The sequence below is a fragment of the Solea senegalensis genome, linkage group LG19, assembly GCF_019176455.1.
Source record: "Solea senegalensis isolate Sse05_10M linkage group LG19, IFAPA_SoseM_1, whole genome shotgun sequence".
In the NCBI taxonomy this organism is placed as follows: domain Eukaryota; kingdom Metazoa; phylum Chordata; class Actinopteri; order Pleuronectiformes; family Soleidae; genus Solea; species Solea senegalensis.
The window spans coordinates 14,742,861-14,765,944 of NC_058038.1; the positions used below are offsets into that span (position 1 = coordinate 14,742,861).

The window sequence follows — 23,084 nt, forward strand, 5'->3', positions numbered from 1 at the left end:
TTGATGGACGGAGAGAGCGAAAGCTTAGATCAACAAATAATCCAGGAATGACAACACGAGAGAAAAAGAGAGAGAAAAAGCAGGAGGACAGTGACGAAGGATGACGTTGAGGAATCAGTCTTTCCAGTCTTTCTTGATCGCGAGGGTCCACTCCCAGGAGAGGTGATCTTGCTTGTCATCATCGGTGAACTTGGACTTGATGGTGTAGGTGCCACGGGCCATCATGCCTTTGGGAGCCTCGTCCATGGTGGTGATGTACTCGTACTCTTCTGGTCTGGGCCCATAACTACCGACCATGTAGGTCGACTTTTCCACTACGTTTGACAGAGAGCGGGAGAGGAGGTTGGAACAAGTTTATCGAGACACACCGTCCACATCCTCACATCCACACACTTTACAGCAATGTATACAGTTGTGTGCAAAAGTGTTTGCCCCCTTCCTTATTTCTTATTTTTTAGCATGTTTGTCACACTTAAATGTTTCAGATCATCAAACCAATTTAAATATTAGTCAAAGTAAACACAATGTATTTTTTTAAATGAAGATTTTTATTATTAAGGGAGGGAAAAAAAATCGAAACCTTCATGGCCCTGTGTGAAAAAGTGTTTGTCCCCTAAACCTAATAACTGGTTGGGCCGCCGTTTGCAGCAACAACTGCAATCAAGCGTTCGCGATAACTTGCAATGAGTCTTTTCCAACGCTGTGGTGGAATTTTGGCCCACACATCTCTGCAGAATTGTTGTAATTCAGCCGCATCAGAGGGTTTTCGGGCATGAACCGCCTTTTTAAGGTCATGCCACAGCATCTCAATAGGACTCAGGAACTTCGACTAGGCCACTCCAAAGTCTTCATTTTGTTTCTCTTCAGCCATTCAGAAGTGGACTTGCTGATGTGCTTCGGATCATTGTCCTGCTGCAGACCCCAAGTTTGCGTCAGCCTGAGGTCACGAACAGGTGGCCGTCATGGTTCCATTTAACACAGCAAGTCACAACAGCCCCACACCATCACACTACCACCACCATATTTGACTGTTGGTATGATGTTCTTTTTCTGAAATGTGGTGTTACTTTTACGCCAGATGTAGTGGGACACACACACCTTCCAAAAAGTTCAACTTTTGTCTCGTCAGTCCACAGAGTATTTTCCCAAACGTCTTGAGGATCATCAAGATGTTTTTTGGCAAAATTGAGACAAGACTTAATGTTCTTTTTGCCCAACAGTGGTTTTCGTCTTGGAACTCAGGAGTCCCAAAGCTTTAGAAAGGTCTTTGTAACCTTTTCCAGACCATGACAGATGTCAAATACTTTGTTTCTCAGTTGTTCCTGAATTGCTTTAGCTCGCAGCATGATGTCTTCCTTTATTGGGATCTTTTGGCCGACAGGTTCTATTTAAGTCGTCTCTTGATTCAATAGGTCCGGCAGTAATCAGGCCTGGGTGTGGCAAGTCAAATTTTCCAAAGAATTTGACTAACCACAGTAACCTGATGATTTTACAAGGAGGGCAATTGCTTTTTCACATGGGGCTTTGTAGGTTTGGAAGTTTTTCCCCCATAATAAATAAAATCATCACTTCACAACTGCATTTTGTGTTAACTTGGGTTGTCTTTGTCTAATATTTAAATTTGTTTAACAGGTATACCCGTTTGTAGCGTACAGGCCCAAATGTAAATACACAGCAACACATGCAATTTAAGAAAACTGAAAAAACCCTTTAAATCCAAATTTAAAAACATACTGCTCATCGCATTCACATTTTAGTGTTTAAATAACTTTTATTCAGTTTATATCTGTGTTTTAATATGAAACACTTCAACTTAAATCTATTCTCACATGTTATTCATCTCCTGCTAAGGGAATTGCAGTGATGGAATAAAACAAATATGACCACTTTACCTCTAATTCCTTTCCTGAATGAGTCCTGGTTGTACTTCAGGCCTGACACGATCTCTTTGTTGACCTGCAAAAAAAAAAAAAACATGACACGCATCATCCAGCAGAGCCGATTGCCATGACGGAGAAGAGTCACTGTAGTGAAAACCTTCATGCTCCCTCACCTTAAAGTTGATCTTCATTTTGTACTCAACTCCCTCCTTCAGCGTAAATGGGCTCTTCTTAAAGGCCTCAAGGTCTCCTGGCAGGGACAGAGAAGTTACTGATTCTGACCAAAAGGGGGCACTTGGCTTCAAATAGGCCCAGTTCCTCTACATTGTTGTAGTTCAGTGAATCCACCAAAAGAGGGCAGCAGTGCCACCAGGAAACAGCTCCCCACCCCACTTACATGGGGATGATTATTGCTATTAATAGACGAGCAACCCAGCAGGTGATTCAGGCTATACAACAATGGGTACTAATTGTTAATATCTACTACTACGAGCCAGTTTCCAGTTTTCACATGTTTTCAGTCAAAAAACCAACAAATCTACTGACCTGTTAGATCAAGGACCAGATTTTGTGGCGCCGTTTCACATAGCAGAGTCATTCGTGTCACCTGGACATTAGGAACACTGGGATCTGAATGAGACCAGAGTCCAAAACAAAGTGACGTAAAGACATTTTATATTTACAGAGAGTAATAAAGTATTTCATAGCAGGTTTTCCATTTCCTTACATTTGCTCAGAAACATTTAATGTCAAGAGTAAAACATTTTTTGAATTAGTTTTTTGTGACAGCCCTCTTAGTTTATGAACCTGTCATATCGATCTATTTCTGATCTCAAATCTGTATAATTATACAACTTTTGTAAGTTATATATATTTCATAACTTTTGTTTTAGACCTACATATCTACATATGTTGTTAACTAAAATTAAATAAAAACATATCACAGCTTTTGCTTAAATCTCTTCCTTTTCCCAATGTCTTAAAACACAAACAAGCTTTGGAAAACTAAATTGCCAATACAATCTGATTAAGTAAAGAGGCACATCAATCTATTCTGTAAGTTGGTGACAACTTTCTTACCATTTCAAAAACTCTACTCTACTGTTGTCACATCAAATATCAAACTGTGTACTATTGATATAGTACACAGCTGCCAATATTACCCACTTTTCAAAAGAATGAAAAAAAACAGGTTCTTAATGGGATTTTTTTTTCCTAGTTAAACAATTACAAGTAAAGCAAGTTAAAAGTAAAGCACACAGTGCTTTGTGTGGTTAGTCATTGGCTTTACAGTTGTCCCAGAAGAATGTAAAAGTTATGCGACTGCAGTCACTAACCTGCATTCACATTGGTTTGACCCAACAGTGTCTCCTTATACTTGCGCAGGCTCTCATCGTCTTTGTCCAGCTCCTGGATCTCCTGTAGGCTCTTCTGGGCGGGAGCTTTGTAGCCGATGGGGTTTTCGACGTCATCAATGCTCGCTGCAATCTCTTTCAGCTGCTCTGGTGTAGGTTCCGGGTCTGCCATGGTGCTAAACATGCACGAAAACGACAGCAGATGTCAGAGCGCTGGTGGCAGGGTTGAACTCGGACAGCAAATTACGAATCAATTCATAATCACATCAATTAAACAGCAAGCTTAAGACAAGCTCTCAAGCTTCCTTATGTGAATATTATTTGCTTTCTCTGCTCCATTTGCAAGGGTGAATCATTTTGGTTTGTGGACAAAACTAGACATTGACATTATCATTTTGACATATGGGAAATGCATATCAACATTTTCCAAAGCATTTCTGCCATTTTATCGAGTAAATTAAAAAAAATCCACTTCCCTTTTAATTCTTCAGTTGAAATGAAATCTGACCCATGTGTGGAGCAAGACAGCACAAGGCTGCAAGATTTTTACTATGGATTAGTTATCAAGAGAAAAACCTCAGCCCCTTTGATTTGACACTTATGTAGATAAGACCACGGAGAAAACTGGAAAACTGTAGTGTACATTTATACTGATATCCCCACAGTATAACTGCAATCACTTAAAAACACTTGATGACAACTTGTGCTACCAATAAGCTGCCGTTCGCAAGAAGAGACCAGAGCCAGGACACGAGAAGGTCGAGCCCCGAAGAATGTAGTCAGCTGTGAGGCAATTTTCTCTGAGGCTGCAGCAGTAACATGCAGCAGGGAGCTGTGGTCTAAAAGCGTATGATTATCTCGCCTCAGGATTCACTTGTCTCTGCAAGACCACAAACCGACAGCTATTAGCAGATCATCTTCATTTCCAAGACTTGGATTAAAATAGAAAAACTCAATTGGTACTCTTTTTTTGACAATGTGGGAAACACAGTTATCCACCGGCTTCTGGTGCACATTCACTGTGTAAAGCCTGTACCACGGTGGTCAGCACAGGCATAATCATGGTGACAATATGCTTCAAACACAGGTTCTGTGTGGTCTCTCCTGATCCTGACACCCCCCAAAAACACAACAGATGTGTGTATTTGTTCAGTGCCAGTAGTTTTCATTCACTCCAAATGCAGAAATAAAATGATGGTGCATGTGTTGAAAGATACTCTACTTCCTGTAGTTGTGTGGAGTGAATTCAACAAAGCATGAACACCGCACAACAAAATGCTGGCAACGAGTTAGCTACATCACAATAATCATCTCATCTGGGAACAAAGAGGATTAAAACATGTTGATGTGATCAAATCTTCATGCTTAAAAAGGATTGTGAACAACTGCTTCTCCATTAATCTCCAAATAAGCTGCCATATCATAAACACAATCATACTCTAATCTATTGCCATCTTATCTTACTGTTATATGTAAGATAAGGGTTGTTAAAAACCATGCCAGGAAATCAGAAGATGCAAACAAACAAACAATTTTAACTGATAACTCACTCTTTCAGTCAGATTCACCTGCTCAACACAGGTGGCTGCTCAAGCTGAGTAAAGTATTTATATGATGATGAACCACAATAAATCACAGTGCTGCAAAAAAAATCTAAATAAACAAAAACTGGTTTGTCATCTTGCCTCTGTGTCAGACCTTCCTAACTACAATATAGTATCGACCATATACAAATGACTATCCGCAATCAAAAGCTGGGCTCCCTTAAAAGCACAGATTCCTGTTCTGCCAGTAGTTTGGAGAGTTTTTGGCCCAGGACAACCAGTAAGAGACTCCTCACAAAGAGAAGCAGGAACACAGGGTGGGTTAAAACTGCCATCACATCAGTCTTTTAATATCAAGGAACAGGTTGTTTTATCACTTCCTCTTCTACGCTCTTGTTATAGGAGTCCTCATCCACAGTGAGTTGCAGCATGCCATACTGAGAGGAGGAAGCTGCTGGGTCAAATAAGACTGATGTGTTTCGACTACATGACGCAGGCTAAATAAAACTGTAATTGTGTTTTAAGTTACTTTCCAACTTCTCCAACGTGAATTTCTGCACTGTTGTAGTTAATCATATTAATACACTGAATGACTCCGTTTTGGGTTTTGAAAATTTTAAGTTAACCAATTTTTTTTAAAAGATGTAAAGAAGAAGTAGTTTGGTCCATACAATGTTGAAAAAAAATGTGAGTGTTTCCTAAAACTCAAAACTAAAGATGTTCAGTTTACTGAAACTAGGAAAATATTCACATTCAGCTAAAGTGATTAACAGATTTTCAAAATAGTTTGCAATTCATTTAGCACTTGATTTTGAATCGATTATTTGTAGCAGCCCTAGAAATACCTCAAACTCTGCATTTAACCTGCCCAGGTCCTAGTGTTCAAGAATACATACATGTTTAGTTTTTTTTGCTTTTGCAAAGAAATTATTTCCATTTTTCAAAGTAAAAATATGAAATATTTGATTCAAAAATACTAAAATACTTAAAATGATTGGTTAAATAGGCAGAGAGGAAGAAAATTAACAAAAGAACAGTCGTTTGCAAAACTACAGCTTATTTCATGAGGCAACACGGACAGAAACTGTGAGTGCACAGGCTGTTTATTCTTGTGGTATGATAGCACTTTTTATACTGTATTAATTGCTCACTATGAATGAAGAAGTGCCTCTAGTGTTTTAGTGCATTTCTCCAGTGCAAGTAGTGGCAAGTTGAGCAACTGTTCAAAAATGTGTCCTGAAATGAATGAAATTAGCCACATCATTCACAGATGTCATCTTGACCAAGCTTGAAAGTGCTCATCCAGCAAATTAAAGGACCACATGCTCCATAAAATGGATTAGTTTTAACAATGATGAGATAACCACCCTCATGACATACACATTCTTTCTCACCAACTCTGCTCAAAACAATGCAGGCTGTGGACAAGTGGCTACATATTGAACTGAAAGGGAAAGGCCCCGTCATTATTAAGCCACAATGCATGCTGGGAGAGAACATGGGGATCATGAGCTCATATGAAACAGTCTCTGAATGTGCTGTTGAACATCTCCCATCTATATGCCGTGAGTTTACCTCCACCTGCACTGTTGTGCATGCAGTGCTCATAATCTGTATGCTTGGCTGGACTAAGAAGCACAGTTTTACAAACACCTGGCATGCCAGCAGCTGAGGCTTCAGATTAGACATGTTACTTAGCAACACCACTGAGTGGTGAGAATACAGAAGGTGGGATTACAGCTAATGAGGCATTTGAGGACAAAACAGAAAAGTGTTTGGAGCCGTTTAGTGACGCGTTAAAGGGGTAGCATGGGTTTTATGACATATTGACACATCGCCAAAACAAAACAAAACTCTTACATCATGGTATGCAAGAGTTGATGATCCACTGCTACGTCCATCAGTAAGTTTAGATGTGTTATTTCGGGACCTAATTGAAATCCTTTATTCGGATTTACCTAAGTGAAAGGAGTCAACACTGTCACTACTAGGGGACTGGAGATAATTGGTCAGAGAGCTAAGACCAAGGGATGATGCGGTCTTTATAAAGTGGAGGGATGTGGGTGTGTTTGAAGTGGAACATGTCGCCAGAATGTGCTTTAAGAGCCCAAGCACCTCCATTAAAGATGCATCAACACAACACTGGCACTGTCAGGAAACTGATAGTGTCTTACAGGTCTTGCTTTTTTCTCTCACAATGTCTTGCATGTAATTAACGCAACACTCTGATGTGGATTGACTTTTGTAGCCAAGTAAAATGACATACTGAATATCAAGAGAAACACAAGGAGGGCTGCATGAGTCTAAGCTTATTAGTTGACTTATTATGCTCCAGGTCTTATGCACTAGCCACTTAAGAGATCATTTAACATGATGCATTACAGGGACGAGTGATAGAACACAAACAAATGGATGAGTCAAAGACATTCCAGTTAAAGTCAATTAATAATCCCCTTTAGGTCACCTTTTTAAATTTAGTGTAAAAGTAAAGTGAGACTGAAATTCATTTTGTCAATATTGTGAATATCACTGAAATTAGTTTTGCTAAAATAAGTCACAAATATATATCTACATTCCTTTCTGACAGCTATTATTGATGGAGTGTTTATTCAGTGTAGTGACATGGGTCTCCCAGTCTCATAAGTCTGCATGTAAATCGAGGGAAACTTTGAGTATGTCACCCTTCAGTCCAACAAGGGGTGAATTCACCCTTCTAGTAATAAAATCATAACAATCAGGAGTGCCTCGTCTCCCTCACAGATATTCTGTGGAAATATAAGTTTGCTAGGTGAATAAAAGTTTATTTAATGCATCTCAAACATGCCCCGCATGTCTGTACTGTCACATTTACTGCGACAAATCAGTACACAAATTAACGTAATCTTTGACAGTGTTAAAAAGTGTGATTTGTTCATGAAACACAATTTGCTTTCGGATGGTTTATGACTCTTACAGTTGACTGGGGCTTGTGAATCTAAAATCTGGCTCACCATCTTTGTCACAAGCTTTCTCTGTGTTTAAAATGTTTGTAAGCACGGGTCACGGTGCACAAATGGGCACAACTTTGCTTGGTTAGTAGTGTTTGTCTTTTTCAAATTCAGTTGTGCATGTTTGCATTGATTACAAATGAGGCCCCTGATTTTCTGTCTGTGAACTGCAAACTTCCTCTTTTGGGCAACAGCATGATGAGTCACATCCTGTACAGCACCAAGTCGTGTGCTGTCGTGCTGTGACACGACTTATTTAATCAAAATTGTACCTGGGGGGGTTAACACAAGCTAATAATGTTGTGATGACATACACAGACACTAGCACAACTCATGTCACTGAGTAAAACTTGCTGATCCCCACTAAATTGAAGATGAAGTAGTGTAACACACACACACACACACACCAAAGCTTTGAGGAAGCACTGCACCAAGAGCGGTTAGCAAAGCTGATGCAATGTGAGGAACCCATCATCAAGGGGCATAGAAGAGAATGAGCAAATTAAAGCAAGATTATATTATAGATTGAAAAGTCCTACAGCCCAAGAGCTTTTTAAAAACACGAACACTCACGCAGGATGTCCATCACAGATGATATTCAACTAACGAGGTTGATGAGAAAGAAAATAGATGCTTTGAGAGAAAAATAAAACACACCTCTATCCCAGGAAGGACCAGAACAAATAGGAAGCTTTAAAAATAGCCAGTGAGAAATCCCTGCATGCAGCAGCAGGAAGCTGGGAGTGAATGGCTAGACAAGGTGCAAGCTGAAAGGTCAGGGCTTATTCCCCTTCTCTACGGGAGTTTCATCGACATGCCCAGGTCCAGCCTGCTTCCCTGGGCAACGGCTTCAGTGGCGGTATCTGACTCTACACAATGCAGGTTTACAGGTTAATAGTAGTGTTTTTCAAGATAAGCAACAGCCCAACCTTATGCAATAAGTGGTTTGAAATAAATGTTCACAACCATTTGACAGAAAGAAAAAAAAAAAAAAAAAAGTGGAAAAAATTGTTGGAAACAATACTTATTGTTTCTATGAGGAATAATTCTATCCAATTCTATTCTGTTCTGTAAGCACTTGCAGGCACTGAAGTGAGTTATTTATGTAAGGAAATGTTTCAAAAAGGCTGCCATTAAAGCTATGGAGAGCCATGTTCTGGCTGAGGAGGACCACACAATGTGAGAAAGAAGGCTAATTGTTAATAGTGATGCCCACTGTGAACAGAACCAGAAGATGGGCCTAAAAATACAATACATATGAACTATGCAGTGACAGAAAAAGTTGCAAATTAGAAACATGAAACGACTAAAGCCAACAAATAAGCATTATCATTAAAATTTATACAGCAGAATCAAAATTAACTTTTTTCCTCAGCACACCGTAGACATGATGTGCAGCTTTGTTTGATTAAAATGTGTAAGTAGAGGTAACTTGAGCTGTTCACTTGAAAACTGTGGTTCTGACCCTTGATCATTATGTGTGAGGCTTATTGAATTATTAAGATAATCCCTAAAATGAAAAAGTTACACGCTAAGATGATTTTGACCCATTTAAAAGTCAAACCAACATTAACTTTAGCTGCAAAATGAGACATCCGGTAGCCGCTGCAAGGCTGCAGATCCGCAGGTTAAGATAAAGCAAATGAAGAAAATCGGATAACCGGAGTCCCCAAAGTCTTAGAAAAGAAAAACTTCCATATATCAGGGATGCAAGAAGAAAATGGATGGCTTCTTGATATCTAACCTTTTACCCAACAAGACAAACGCATAGCTTAACTAGCTCAGTCACGCTTGATACGCTTTTAATCTCAGGAGGGGTGATCTATGTGCTCTCGACTAAGACAGCCTCGAAGAGCCAAGAAGAGGCTGCTGTTCGTTAGGTGTGAACAAACCGAGCAAATTCAAATCCAGATGAGATCCAGGAAGTGGCAGAAAAATGTTCCTCTTACGCCACATGACATGTCTGCTCTCACACATTTAACGTAAAGCTACGAACAGTGAACTTCTGGTACATTAGTTAGATAATCTACTCAGTGTGTGAGTTATTTTTCACACAAGTAGATATAATGGCTGACATTATCGTAAGCAGACGACCAAACAATGTCACTTCAGAACAGGGTCGGCACCCGGAAACGAACGCCTAAAATACTTTTTAGTGCCATTTTTTTTTTACTTCTCACTGTCGCCAGATAACTTTTTAACCCAATGGCAATAAATACAAGGAGGTAATTTAAAGGCAACACGCTGTGAATCTATATCTAAACGGGTCAAGCCTGGCTACAGGAAGACTTTGATTAACAAACCTTTCCTCTTTTCCTAACTGACGGCGAGGGATGTTAAGTTACCAAAAACGTCCTTAACATGCGTGCTAACTCTCTCCTAGCAGCGGAGGGGCTGTTGTGACGGTTCAAACGAATTATTATGAGAGTTTAGACTGTTTTTAACTCTTACCGTTATACAGACGGACAGCGAAAGAACTCTCCAGCGAATGATGGCGAGTGTGAAGTGAAATGAAGCGGTAAAGAAAAATCGGAGGCATTGACAGTTAACGAGAGAGCACATCCGGTCGGACCCCTTCAAAATAAAAACACATTCTTTATGTTGATTTTATTAGATGCATGTTTACTATTTAAACAACGAATAAAACATCCGCATGGTTTTCACTTGCAACTGGACAATGTATAAAGTTAGAAATACTCACTGATCTACTTTCTTTTCACTTGCAATTTCAACAGATTTGCATTGCGATTTTAGTATTTTTTGCTTTTGCTAAGCATCCGAGGGATTGTTTTATTTCATTGACAATTATCTGGGATTTCTTAGCAAACAGTAGTTATTTTGTTGATATACCCAAATATATCACCGTTATTTGAAAAATGAGCAGACTCAAGGAGCTGGGTTGTCCAAAATCAGAGGAAAAAGGTAATATATGCGTCACAAATTTTGAAAAACTTAAAACGGAAACTGTTTTTGTGAAAATTTTAACATTTAACATTTGTGCATGTGTTGCCACGCTTCCGGGAAAATCCTCTTTTGACATGTGTGGGCATGCAGACTTGCGCTGCACTCAGGGGTTTAGATATTTTAATTTTTGTTCACTTCCCATCGGATTCAGCTAATTTAGAGATGTGATATTTGCAACACAATAACTTTATAGAAAACACACGAGCTTCCACCCAGTGAAGTGGCACTTTACACATGATTCATCAATCTATTCCATGGGTGTGGCAAGCAGGTACGAAGTACACGTTTTTCCCCAAACACGGAGAGTTCAAAGAGCTCCGTTGATACCATTAAGACCATATATGGTCGTGGGGCTATGGGCTGTGTGTAAAGATGGTGTAGAGACATCTAGTGGCGATGAGGCGGAGCTGCACGACATTGCTTCCGAGAGGATTTTCATATCCTTTGCGTAGATGTTATTTGTACCAGAACAAATAGAAAGTGACACTACTTTCAAAACAGCATAGCCTATTCACATGAATTCACAGTACTTTACTCCTACACTAAACAGATAGCCCAAGTTGATTATTCATGCATTGATACTGATGAGATTAGCCACTTCTGACACTGTATAAATGTAGATGGGTCAGCCAACTGTTCAAAGACCACATAAAGGTGATAGCATGTCAAAAAAGGGAGTCAAGCATAAAATTAAGTCTAGATTCAATGAAACTCATGGACACATAACCAGAAAAGGGATATGGTTAATATGCACTGCAGGTTTATTACAAGTCTCAGTAACGACAGGGTAGAGGGAAGGACTGGGAAAACCCAACTCACATTAACCTACAGCCAATACCATTTTCATGAAGAAAAAAAAAAAAGGTAAAAAACAGAGCATTTAAAAGAAGTTCGAACAATAACTTCCATCACACAAATAGACAACCAAGTGTAAAATGTTCTGCACATTTCTTCAACGACCCTTGTGCAGCCAGGAAGGACGACAATCCGGAGGAGCTTTATTTTAGCTGGTGTCCATCTGAGAAAACAAGACAGCGGAATTAGAGACAGTTGCCAAAACATCAATTCTCCGATGACTGGCAATGACATGGACAGCTGAACATACTCTAGCATTGTAGGCATCTAACTGAGCATCAAGTTCTTCTGCCGATAGCTGCTGCTTGCTGGTGCCACCACCGCTCCCGCCACGTCCTCCTCGACCTCTTCCTCTTGAACCGCTAGCACCACGTCCTCCTCGACCTCTTTGCATGCCTCCAAATCCACCCCCACGACCTCTGTTCATGCCCCCACCACCTCTATTTAGCCTGAAAACAAAAACATCACTTCGTGTTAGTGGACAGTATGTGCAAGTTAGGCTATAAGTGGAGGGAAAAAAGACTGCCACACTTACCCCTGCATAGGCCGTCTCTGTGTGTCTATCTGTGATGTGACGAGTTGTATGTTCATCGGTCGCCCTTGAGTTGAAATGATAAGAATTTAAAATCACAGCAGGGGGAGCAGTGCCAATTAAAAAAAAAAAGAAAAGAAAAAAAAAAGACTGAATTTACAATCTGAGACATACCATCAAGTGGGATGCCATTGTACTGTTTCATGGCCTTATGTGCATCCGCCCTCCTTTCAAAGTGTACATCAGCAGTTCCCAAGCTCCTTCCAGATCGGTCGTAATGAACTGCAGCCTTTTTCAGCGTTCCAAATTCAGCAAAAAGTTCCTGAAAAGAAAAGCAGAACCCTGATAAGCAATCATTGCACACCACCCTGTCAGCAATGATGCACTTCTTTAAAAAGTTAGAAAAGTAAAAATCCAAGTACCTGAATGTCGGCATCTGAGACCCCAAAGTCGAGATTGGAGACAAGGAGCTTCCCTCCAGTTTCCACACCAGCTCCTCCACCACCCCCAGCAGTGCCATTGAAGCCGCTGAAGCCGTTGTCAAACATGTCATGCTGCCACTTATCTGGAAGCTGTTTAGGCTGCAACAGATGAAAGAGAACGCACCTGCTGACTTCAGGATCCCCTTGCCTGTCAATCACAGAGTCCACACGGCTGGGTGTTGGGGCAAGCAGGGGTTCCACTTCCAACAGGGCCAGGGTGCTCAGCTCCCCCCAAGAGGGTCCCCAATATTCCCTGCCCACCCCATCACTACAAGCAAGTGAATCAGTTCAGACAGAGGGACATTCACAGACACTTGGCCACTAAGTACAAGGCATGTGCTGCACATGGCCTCTACACACAATGTATACAATGTCAAAAGCTTATAATGATAAATACAATGACTACTGAGCCAAAGTTACCCCAATCCCACCCATATTATTTATGTCAAACCCTGTCCCCCTGAACAACTTGTACCGATATTGCCCACAGTACTCTTGCCATCTGCGCCTCCAAAAGCTCTCCAGATACGATCCACAGGTACACAGGGGGTCGCCATCTGAAGCAGCGTTGCCTCCATCGTTGCACCACGCTTCCTTGTTTGATCAAGAGTTCTTTACAAAGCCACAAAACAGGATTTCGTGAAGGGGAATTGTCCATATGGAATGGAGATTCACCAGAAAAACTAATATGGATGGCCAAACACCCCCTCTCTGAGAGAGTGGATTATCTAAGCGTCCATTTTGAGACCACGCCATTTTGATTGAGGCATTGTTGATCTTAAACTGCCCATTCACTAAAAGACTGAAGATTTGCCTCATAGGATCGCTATCAGGGGTGTTGAAGTCCACTGATCCATCCATAGGTAACAGCCACATTGGTTGAAAAGCCACCAAACTGGCCTTGTTGTGAAACCCGCCAGCCACTCCCGAACAAAGGGCCGCCTGGATGCAGCATCGGGACATAGACAAAAACTACTCTCCCAAAAGTTGTGAAGAAAAATCATTTGATGGCACATTTTCTCGACGAAGCAGCTTCCTCTCACCATCATCATTTGATTCTGCGGTTGCATCGATTCTTAAATGCGTGTGGACGACTAGCCTTAATTTAAGATGCTGGATTCAAAATGGCGCCGCCAAGGCCCTCTCAATCCAACTTTAGCTAGTTAGCCAATACGGCTAACACTTTCGTGCGCTCCAATGGACATCTTCTTGAAAAAAAAGATATACGTAGGTTGTGGGAGAAGGGACATATTATGACAACAAATTCCACTAATGCTAAACCGCAAACTCTGAGAGCTAGCTAGATTAGCTGGCAAGCCTACTGGAGAATAGAAGGACGTAACATAGGCATTTTCAGGGTTGCCGAAGGAATTTTTCCTTTTCTGCTCATTCCTCTAACTTTCTCATACCCTGCTGTAAGGCGTTGGTCTGCCTCTAGCGCGGTTCAGGTTCTGTCGGCTCCTCATGGGGCCGGATCCACCGCCTCGGCCTCCAAATCCGCCACCGACTCCACCGCGACCAGCACCTCCTCCTCGGGCGCCACCGGAGCCTCCGCGGCCTCGACCTCTTCCACCGCGGCCTCCTCCTCTTTGCTGCCTGTTCTGCTTAATAATGTCATCTAGAGACATATCCAGTTTGTCGGCCATTTTTGATGCCCCGGTAATGCTAAACTATAAACAAAATGTTAAAAATACACCCTAGAGTCGATTGGTCCCTCTCCCTGCAGATCTAAGCAAACTCGTTCTCTGTCCCGATAAGAAAGCACACTAAGCTGGCGAACGTTGTATATATACGAACTGCCTTCCCCACGCCTTGTACGTAACCATGACGTCATCACGCAGGGACCTTTGTGACGCTTGCATATTGACACTTAGAAGATTCAATTTTAATCTCTCTCTCTCTATATATATATACACCAAGAAACATGAATATTTTTCTTTATTTATTCTTCTTTATAAGCATTATGTTGTTATGTATTTTTGGTATATTACTTACATTCATACGTTTAGCTGATATTTATGAATGTATGAATATATCATTAAGTCTATACTCAAATGTCAACAACCTTCAAATGGAAATGAAACAGTTTCATGAAGACCATTTATTTTTCTCACTTCATATATTTTTTATGAATTAACTGGCTGACACAAAATCAGTCCATTAATTATGTATAATAATTGCCAGATAAGTCAAAATCTGTTACATAATCAATGATTTTGTTGATATTGATATTGTTTGCAAGTGTTTCTATGTAGTGTAAAATTGTTTTACAATAAATAATTGTTTCATATTTGTAGCCTTAGTATATACTTTAGTGAAGGGTCTTGATTTATAAAGGCAGCCGTATCGCAACGTCGGGTTTATATTATTAAGGACAAACCAGCCAGAGTGTGTGTTTCAGGCTCTCTTTTTGGTCTTTGTTTACCTGCAGTCTCACCATTAGATGTCACTAATTCTTACAGTGGACCTATAAGAAATGTATTTTTTCCTTTGAAGTTGAGCATAATCAGTTATTTAAATAAGTAAATCCCAGGGAAATTCATTCTGGTTAATATTTATGCAGGGTCAATACAAGCAGGATCATTTCTAATTTGCCCATTCAATGTATTCTGAAGTGGCCACATGGTTCATCACAGTGCCCAAGAAACATTAAACTCTATTTCACACTTCTCTGTTATGGCCTTACTCAATGTTCAAGGACAGAACAAGATAAGCTTGCCTGAACTGCACCACTGTTTCTGTACCAAAAGTCACATAATGCATAACTCCCTATTCAGATAACATATAACTCTTCAGTTTACATACAGTATAACACGGACATCTCTTGCGCCCTACATTGTTTCACACCTTATATGTACATGACTGTGCTGGGAAACTTACAGAAAGACAAGAGCCAGCTTTGTTTCTCTGTTCAACAGAAATTGCCACCACAATTGTAAAAATCTTTTATTCAACATTTTGTCTTAACTTTTAGGGAAGGAAGGGGTTATCCTAGCATAGCATACTTGGGGAGGTCTCTAGTTCGTTAAGTCCATTTGAGAGCAAGAAAATTTATAATAAAAATGTTGGCCTTCTACATTGCATTTGGCTTCCGAAATGTGCCCGTAAAGTGTGTATCCAATGTGACAATTCCATTTCTCCTACAATTTATTGATCAAACTACCCAAAACAAAAAAAATGAAAAAGATGTCAGCCCTTTCGCATTTTCCTCCAGTCATGAAAGTAGCAGTAGTAAAGAAAACAGGGTTTGTATTTAAGACTGTACGTAGTCTTTTATGTCCTGTGGAGACAGTCAACAGTTTGTACATCAGCATCAGATGCCAGCAAACTGTAATGAAGGAGTGCATCAGTCCCATCCACATAAACAATAAAAATATGACGATTTTTGTGACGTAAAAAAAAAAAGAAACCAAGAGAGGGGAGAGTTTGTGCTCCCCAAGATCCCAGTTATTTTCTTCAACTGTAGATGATAAAGAAAGAGATGTGTGTTGTTATGGTCCAGAGTTTAGAAAAAAAAAACTTGGCATTCTGTGCTAGACTGGCCAACAGGGTTGACTTTCTGGCTGACAGAGGGCTGATGGAGGAAAAGTTCTCAAGGATAATGGGTGGAAAAAAAGCAACCTGGCTATTATGAGAAAGACTAAGACTTCTTGGCATCCTGTGTGTTGCGTCTCTTGAGGTCACTCAGATCCACTGGCGTAAAAGCTGCAAAAGCAGGCAGAAACAAGTTGTTAACTGGCTTGTGCTTGATCAATTTATTCCTTTGGTGTGACATATACAATTCCAATTTGCTAACAACTTACAAAGTAGGTTGGGGTTTGGGTTCTTCTCCACATATTCCTGTGGTCCACGGTCATTTCGTTCACTATTTTGTGTTGATCTGATGTCTCTAAGCACACACTGCCATGCTGAAGAGAAGAGCGACAATGACAACAGTTGAGACTTAATGAAGGAAAATAACAAATTTAAATTAAAATAAACTGCTAAATGTGAGACGTGTGGTTTACATGTCCAATTTCACAAAATCTGGGACAACATGCTTGCAACTTCTTTAGCACTTCCACTAACTGCGTTTGTGACACATGGGGAAATACACTTATCTTAAAAACAACTTTATCTCACACATGACAGCCTTTTCCCACTGCTGCCCCCATCAGTAAGTACAAATGTCATATTTGTGACTCTGTGTTTGAAATCCTTTATGTGGATTTATCCAAATTATATACATTTACCAAGCAAGGCAGAAATAGTCCAGCAGCCTCTTCTTCCTTGCAGGCTAAAACGAGATTTTCTCTTCTTTGGTGTTGGAGAATGAGTGTTTTACAAACCTAACTTTCTAATTAGAAAAGGCTAAAGGCAAGTTTAAGTGGCAAACATAATCTTAAGACATTGGTCTTAAGCAAGCATGGATTTTATCAAATGGGCCTCTTGTTAAATGGCTAAAATCTTGTTTTTATTTTATTGTCTATTTACTGAGCCTTATCATGTATATGTACTAGTGTAGTACCTGTATCAGTTCTCTTTATCCAAACAATATAAAGTCACCTGCTGAGTTTGAAGCCTGTCAAGCCACCCGTTCAACAGATTCAACAGAAAGAAAAACAGACAGACTGACATCTCTTGCATTTCTTGTCAAAACAAAGTCAAAGTCGAAACTGCATATACTGTGTGTTCTTTTCTTCTGATAGTAATTTCTGGCCGGCTGTACACAGAGAGGTGCAATGCTTCCCTCCTCTCTCTAAACCCCTGGATGATAATTGGCCTTGGTGTGTTTTTTTAACAAAGAACATTCTTCTTTCGGCTACTCCCTTAAGGGGTCACCACAGCAGATCATCTGGCTCCTTCTCAACCTATCCCTCATGTCCTCCTAAGTTAGACCAACTGTCCTATTGTCCTCCTTCACAATATCCAAGGAACCTTCTCTGTGGTTGTCCCCTTTTTTTCTCCTGCCTGGCAGCCCCATCTTCATAAAAGGTGTATATTTTACTACCACAGTAACCCACATAAAGATCAAAGAAAGTTGAGGGTACTGTCTGACTCCATTCATTTGTCCCTGCGAGGCGAGGAAAAAGCTGATCTTTTAGTGACCTGTCACATTTCTGCCAATGTTTCTTGCATTTCTCATCCAAACACAACCAAAGTCCGCACTGCACACGCCAGTGCCCTTATTAGATCACTTGCCATATATGGTGAGAGAGAGAGAGTATTTCTGATACCATGCTGTTGTAAAACTAAAACGTGATAATGTGGACACCGCCTTTGTCTTGCAAATGCTTTTACATTCCACTCATTTGCAGCCAGTGGTAGTCATATGGAGAGATGTCTGGCAATTAGCAATATTTCTTTTATTTTTTGATGATTAAACATTCAGCAGATTTTTTAGATCTAAGGTACTGTACTGAACAAAGACTTTTGGTAAGGTAAGTAACACTCAATGTAAACATTTTCTTTGTTTAGAGGAAAAATATATAGTGGTTATAGACTAATCATCTAGTATGAGTGTTGGGAAAAGGTTGAGTGCCAGGTGATAAAGCTAAAATCTCACTGTGGTTCACAAATGATGCTCATTATCTGTTACATTGTTGCACACAGTTATGTGACTTTATATTGACAATGAAAATTTAAAACACCAGTATTAGAGATCATACTTACTATCATGAATAAAGCGCACATTTTCTTCATGTGCAGGAGTGAAGATTTCCCCACTGTTAGTTGGGGATCGGGGGCTTGAAGTCCGCTTGTAACTATTCACCATCCTGGGAGCAGATGAGCTTCATAAACATGAAAACAGCTAAGTGAGCAACTCAAACAGACAATTAAGTCACTTCACACTATACACTCCATGTATACGCACACTAAATTAATGACATAATACTATTATTATGTGTCAATCAACAATGTAGTACATTAAATCAAACTGTAAAGACCACTCAATACAGTTTGAGTATTACTGAGTATTAACCCACCTGGTCATTCTGTTTGCAGTCTGTACTCACTCCTCGCTCCTCGATGGTGAGTTTGAAAGATACAAAGGTTCAGAATTCCTTAGCTGGAGTCTTGAAAGAAACAAAAGAGACAACTTTCAAATCTCACACAATCTAAGAAGTCAGTTTCTGTCTCTAATGCAAAGTATATTTACCAAGTAGATTTTTGAGGCAGCAGTTGCATTCGTTTTTGTTTTTTTTTATCCATTGCCTACATCACAGATAATGCTCTTTACTCTTAGTCTCTCATATGACTAATGAATAATATGTTATCCATCATCTACCGCTTTATCCTCCACATGAGGGGGGCTGTGCCAATCTCAACTGACATAATAAAGACATCTTAAGATTAGTTATTATTTCTAGACCCTCACTGCTGTGTACATTTTTACTTTTGATTAAGATAATTTTATTGATTTCACTGAATTTAAACTGTAGGAGGTTCTACTGATAATACTACAATATGATCACACCGACTTTAAGTATGAATGTGAATACTTCTACCATTGCTCCATAAAAGGATTAGGACTAAAGACCTACATCTCTAAAACAAAACGTATTTTAAAAAACCCCCACTGAGTTTATTTTTTAGCTACAAGCTATCCACTCTTACCATACTAAAATATACCTACAAGTAGTGCATCTACCACATTCATAATGCTGAAAAAAAAGTTGCAAACGTTTCCTAATTTCTATAAAGCCCAGGTACGGTAAGCGTTTGAAGGACGTCAACAAACCAATAGGTCTTTGTTTACAAAGCCCAGTGTGTAACCTGTGCTTCAACTCCCGACAAAAACAGCACGCACTGTCCCTAAAATTGCTTATTTTTGGGTATCTGTATTATCCTGCAGCGATGTCCCGAGGGATAGCCGACAATGGATTTGCTGACACAATAGTTTAAGCTAGCTTTAGCCGGCTAGCATCTGATTTACTTTGCCTTGTCGTAGCGTTAGCTTAAAACAGCTAACATTTCAGCAGCATTGCCGGTATTAAGCATTTATTACAAAGACGCTTGGCCCAATAACGACATCTTAAAGCTACGGGTAACAGAGCACTGTGTTAAGATGTTCAACCAACCTTTTTTAAAAAATAATATTCCCTTTTGGTGTCTTGATTCAGACTGTGTACGTCGCTGGACCTGGCTAAAACGTTGCCAATGCCAACGAATCATTTCCGGGAAAGGACACGGAAGTGAAAGGACTCGAAGCGGACATGATTTGAAAAGCTACATGATAGTGAAGTGATGGTGGTTGACGGTCTTTTCATTACTCTTAAAAAACACGACAGTGATATTTATGAAAGGTATCTTTATTTATGAAAATGTACAAAAACAATTATTGAAAAGAAAATAATAAGACTTTAATTGCTGATTTCACTACAGAAAAGAACAGCAATATCTTAGTGAGAAATAATGGTTATTAATTTATGTTATCTTTCTGCCCAGCAGTGAAGATAACTATCTTGTCAGACAGAAAACATCTAGGTCCACATACTGTGTTGATAATGTAATGTTTAGTGTAATGTAACTTGCAATTTAACTTCCCACCATTATTATGAAATATTCATGAGAATATAAATTAACCAAATCAAAAAGGGATGCATACATAACAGGTAAAGCGGATTTTGGTGGCACATTTTTGACATTGTGGTACATGAGAAAGTAAAAAAATAATATTTCCAAAATAGATGCTGGCATAAAGACAAATTCACAAAATAAAGTAATAAAATATATGACCACATTAAAGGGAAATATAGCTTAACTGCATGTTGATTCGCAGTTATTAAAAAACAACCACTTTTGAAACCGACAAAAAGACCAACCATTTTGCTTGACAAAATCAGTGATGTACAGTATATCTATGGGCCATAGTTACATTAAAGTATATGTACATCCTCTGTTGCTTCCCTCCACATGGTGGCCAGTCACACACAGCCAGTCTCAAACAGTTTGACCAGATCTTTGCAGTCTGGGTCGATGAGGTCTGCAGGTTTCTCACTATTTTCATTCTCTGCTTCTGTGCTGGCTCCAATCGACAACAGATACCTGAAGGAGGGAGAGTGACTGAATGAATATAGTGAAACAAGATTCAGATTACAAATAAATACACCCCATTATTTCTCATTTGAGTAAATTATTTTTAGTCACCATCCACCATTTAGATATATTAGTTTAGCTCTATTGTGGGTCACTTTATGATCATAATATAAAACAAAACATCCTGGTATTTGGGTAGTGTAAATCATTATTTCCGGTGAATCCCCTTGATTGATGATTATTGGATTATGTCACTTTTTCCACATTTTTTCACAATGCTTAGCTATTTAAAATACATATCCAAAAAGCCTTCGCATGGTTTCCAAAGCCACCGTGCTACACAATTTTAAAATTAAATGTTCATGTTCTCTAGGTAAGGTCTTTATTTGATTTAAAGAAATCAGAGACAAATAGTGGTGATGTTACCTAGCAATTTCTGGGTAGCCGTCACTGCAGGCAATGTGAAGTGGCGTCCAGCCATCTTCGTCTCTCTGATGAACATCTGCACCATATTTCACCAGCAGCTTCACCACCTCCAGGTTTCCCGTTAGCACAGCTTCATGTAGTGCTGCCATACCTGAACACAAAACTAAATAAGTCCTCTGCAATTGAGCAGAACCATGCAGTCAAGTCACTGTATTTCATTTAGCTGAGGGTTTTTTCAGTGCCTGCAGGGACTGTTGAAGAAAAGTGGGTGTAGAAGTTAACTCACCTGAGAGGAAAATTGTATCCACACGAACCTTCCTTGCTCTCATGAACCGACCAATTTGCTCCAAATCTCCTCGTCTAACAATATCTTGGAAGATGATGTCATTGGGGAAGTGCACAGTCCTCTTTGCAGGTGTGACTGGTATTACCGCTGCAGGGGTTTCCTTTGCTTGTGCACGTCGTGATGAAGTGTACCGTGGCTCTTTGCTGTATGAAGGGATGTATGTTGGTGCAGCTGTGTAAGCAGGTGTGTAATGTGATGGAGTGTAATGAGTTGTGCTGTACTGTGTGGGGGTGTACTTTGTTGTTGAGGTATATGTAGATTTGTAGTTCGTTGGTGTGTACTGTGAGGGGGTGTAATAGGTAGGTGTGTGGTACGTTGGCGTGTACTGTGAACTGCGTGTGTACGAGGACGCCGGAGGTACATGATAGTTGAACTTCATCGCTGCAGTGCCTCCCCCTCTGCTGTCAGCTCAGGAGGAGGGAAGTGAGAAATCCAAGAGAATGCACTAATCCAATAAAAGAGCAGTATCCTTTGCCGCGTGTCCTTTGTGTGTCCCTTTGACTCCTTTTATTTGTCCAAGCCTCGTCCAGCCCCAAATGTCACAAACTTTGCATAGTATTTGCACTTTTCAAATCCTTTTCTTCACTTCACTATGTCCAAATCCCCTTCTTTTAGTTAGGTTTGTCCTCTTTTTCTTTTTCATCTGCTGTGAATCTCTCCCAACTGAGGTTGTAATGGTTTATATGCACAGTGTGTTTGCTGTAGCATAGGACCATCGTCTGATGGGGCAAGTTGGTGAGGACCCCTATATACCCTCTGTTGGTCTATTTTGGGGCCTAATATCCAGTGACTTCAGCTTAGAAATGAGAGCCTTGTATAGCTCCTCCCACTATGCAGGCACATGTCCATGGACACTGTCGCCAAATCATAAAAACTGTTGACAAAAAAAAATCTCTTTGGGTCTTGCTTGAGACATCTCACTACATAAACATACACAAATGTCACTGAATGTCCAACAGTAACGTGTATGTCACATGTCTGGGAGGGTTTAGCAATTTTTCAGTACGTGTGTATGTGCACACATGCCAGTTTTCTGAGAATCATGTTGTTTTGCAGACCACAACAAGAGTTGTGTTTCACAACAGAAAAACAACATCACAAAGCGACGGCACATGATTTTATTCTGGCTTGTGTTGCTGATTTGACTGCCCGTTTTGATTCAAAACGCTTACAACTATATTTTTTTTTGTAATTTTGTAACACTTGGCTTTTTAAAGCCAAGTGTATGTGGGTGTTTTCAATTTTGTAAATGTTCTTTCTTGTGTTCCTCACTGCATGTTTATGTCATGTGACTCTTTATGTGTGCCCTTTGCATCTTAACCAGATACACCAATACATTTTCCCTGTAGAGGTTACTGTGGGAGCGCAGTCATGAGGAGCCGAGGGCCACACAGAGTAAATGTAACCCTTCATCTCAGATGCCACTGAAAAGTCACATGGTTGCCAGAAAGGCAGCTATTTACAACACTCAAAAACATGTCTTGCTGTTCAATTCAGAACACGTACAGAAAAACTTCCTGTATTCTATGTGATTAAATAAAATGAATTTATAAATATAATGTTGAAAATGATGAACACCACCTATTTTTTATCACTACGTGACAGACGTTGAGTTGTTATAGTGTGGTGGTCACACCAGCTGTCCTCAGAAAAACCTTTAAGATGGGCAGAGCTGGCTATAACTGGTTTATAGA

The 23,084-nt window shown here is 39.9% G+C and overlaps 4 protein-coding genes across 5 annotated transcripts; all 4 read right to left on the reverse strand.

The window, feature by feature from the left end:
• arhgdia (Rho GDP dissociation inhibitor (GDI) alpha) lies at window positions 1–10,301 on the reverse strand. Its single transcript, XM_044051856.1, has 6 exons — window positions 10,218–10,301; window positions 3,218–3,411; window positions 2,427–2,510; window positions 2,054–2,130; window positions 1,893–1,956; window positions 1–314 (listed from the first exon to the last, which is right to left on the reverse strand). Exons 2-6 carry the CDS (start codon window positions 3,405–3,407, stop codon window positions 115–117), a joined length of 615 nt encoding a protein of 204 aa, XP_043907791.1. The 5' UTR covers window positions 3,408–3,411; window positions 10,218–10,301; the 3' UTR covers window positions 1–114.
• A 1,167-nt stretch (window positions 10,302–11,468) lies between these two features.
• alyref (Aly/REF export factor) lies at window positions 11,469–14,376 on the reverse strand. 2 transcript variants are annotated; one of them, XM_044051740.1, is made up of 6 exons: window positions 14,009–14,376; window positions 12,540–12,698; window positions 12,292–12,439; window positions 12,121–12,184; window positions 11,836–12,034; window positions 11,469–11,748 (listed from the first exon to the last, which is right to left on the reverse strand). In XM_044051740.1, exons 1-6 carry the CDS (start codon window positions 14,243–14,245, stop codon window positions 11,734–11,736), a joined length of 822 nt encoding a protein of 273 aa, XP_043907675.1. In that variant the 5' UTR covers window positions 14,246–14,376; the 3' UTR covers window positions 11,469–11,733. The 2 variants fall into 2 exon arrangements, with proteins under 2 accessions (XP_043907675.1, XP_043907676.1); XM_044051741.1 differs by having other exon boundaries at window positions 13,075–14,376.
• A 1,154-nt stretch (window positions 14,377–15,530) lies between these two features.
• Window positions 15,531–19,761, reverse strand: mcrip1 (MAPK regulated corepressor interacting protein 1). Its single transcript, XM_044051895.1, has 5 exons — window positions 19,661–19,761; window positions 18,566–18,655; window positions 18,252–18,370; window positions 16,403–16,507; window positions 15,531–16,304 (listed from the first exon to the last, which is right to left on the reverse strand). Exons 2-5 carry the CDS (start codon window positions 18,571–18,573, stop codon window positions 16,240–16,242), a joined length of 297 nt encoding a protein of 98 aa, XP_043907830.1. The 5' UTR covers window positions 18,574–18,655; window positions 19,661–19,761; the 3' UTR covers window positions 15,531–16,239.
• Window positions 19,762–19,865: 104 nt separating this feature from the next.
• ppp1r27a (protein phosphatase 1, regulatory subunit 27a) lies at window positions 19,866–22,104 on the reverse strand. Its single transcript, XM_044051893.1, has 3 exons — window positions 21,331–22,104; window positions 21,045–21,195; window positions 19,866–20,627 (listed from the first exon to the last, which is right to left on the reverse strand). The coding sequence occupies exons 1-3, from the start codon at window positions 21,767–21,769 to the stop codon at window positions 20,507–20,509; spliced, it is 711 nt and encodes a 236-aa protein (XP_043907828.1). The 5' UTR covers window positions 21,770–22,104; the 3' UTR covers window positions 19,866–20,506.
• Window positions 22,105–23,084: the final 980 nt, after the last annotated feature.

Excerpts from the sequence above, each read along its gene's own strand:
- arhgdia (XM_044051856.1), bottom strand. The coding sequence starts at position 3,407 with ATGGCAGACCCGGAACCTACACCAGAGCAGCTGAAAGAGATTGCAGCG. Across the intron at positions 2,131-2,426 it reads TCTGGTCCTTGATCTAACAG|GAGACCTTGAGGCCTTTAAG; the intron begins GTCAGTAGATTT and ends TGTCCCTGCCAG. Across the intron at positions 315-1,892 it reads ATTCAGGAAAGGAATTAGAG|TGGAAAAGTCGACCTACATG; the intron begins GTAAAGTGGTCA and ends TGTCAAACGTAG.
- alyref (XM_044051740.1), bottom strand. The coding sequence starts at position 14,245 with ATGGCCGACAAACTGGATATGTCTCTAGATGACATTATTAAGCAGAAC. Across the intron at positions 12,185-12,291 it reads CAATGGCATCCCACTTGATG|GGCGACCGATGAACATACAA; the intron begins GTATGTCTCAGA and ends TTTCAACTCAAG. Across the intron at positions 12,035-12,120 it reads CAGAGACGGCCTATGCAGGG|GCTAAATAGAGGTGGTGGGG; the intron begins GTAAGTGTGGCA and ends TTTTGTTTTCAG.
- mcrip1 (XM_044051895.1), bottom strand. Across the intron at positions 16,508-18,251 it reads TGTGCGCTTTATTCATGATA|CATGGCAGTGTGTGCTTAGA; the intron begins GTAAGTATGATC and ends TCTTCTCTTCAG. Across the intron at positions 16,305-16,402 it reads CCCAAACCCCAACCTACTTT|CTTTTACGCCAGTGGATCTG; the intron begins GTAAGTTGTTAG and ends CTGCTTTTGCAG.
- ppp1r27a (XM_044051893.1), bottom strand. The coding sequence starts at position 21,769 with ATGAAGTTCAACTATCATGTACCTCCGGCGTCCTCGTACACACGCAGT. Across the intron at positions 21,196-21,330 it reads GGATACAATTTTCCTCTCAG|GTATGGCAGCACTACATGAA; the intron begins GTGAGTTAACTT and ends TTTTGTGTTCAG. Across the intron at positions 20,628-21,044 it reads GGCTACCCAGAAATTGCTAG|GTATCTGTTGTCGATTGGAG; the intron begins GTAACATCACCA and ends TCCCTCCTTCAG.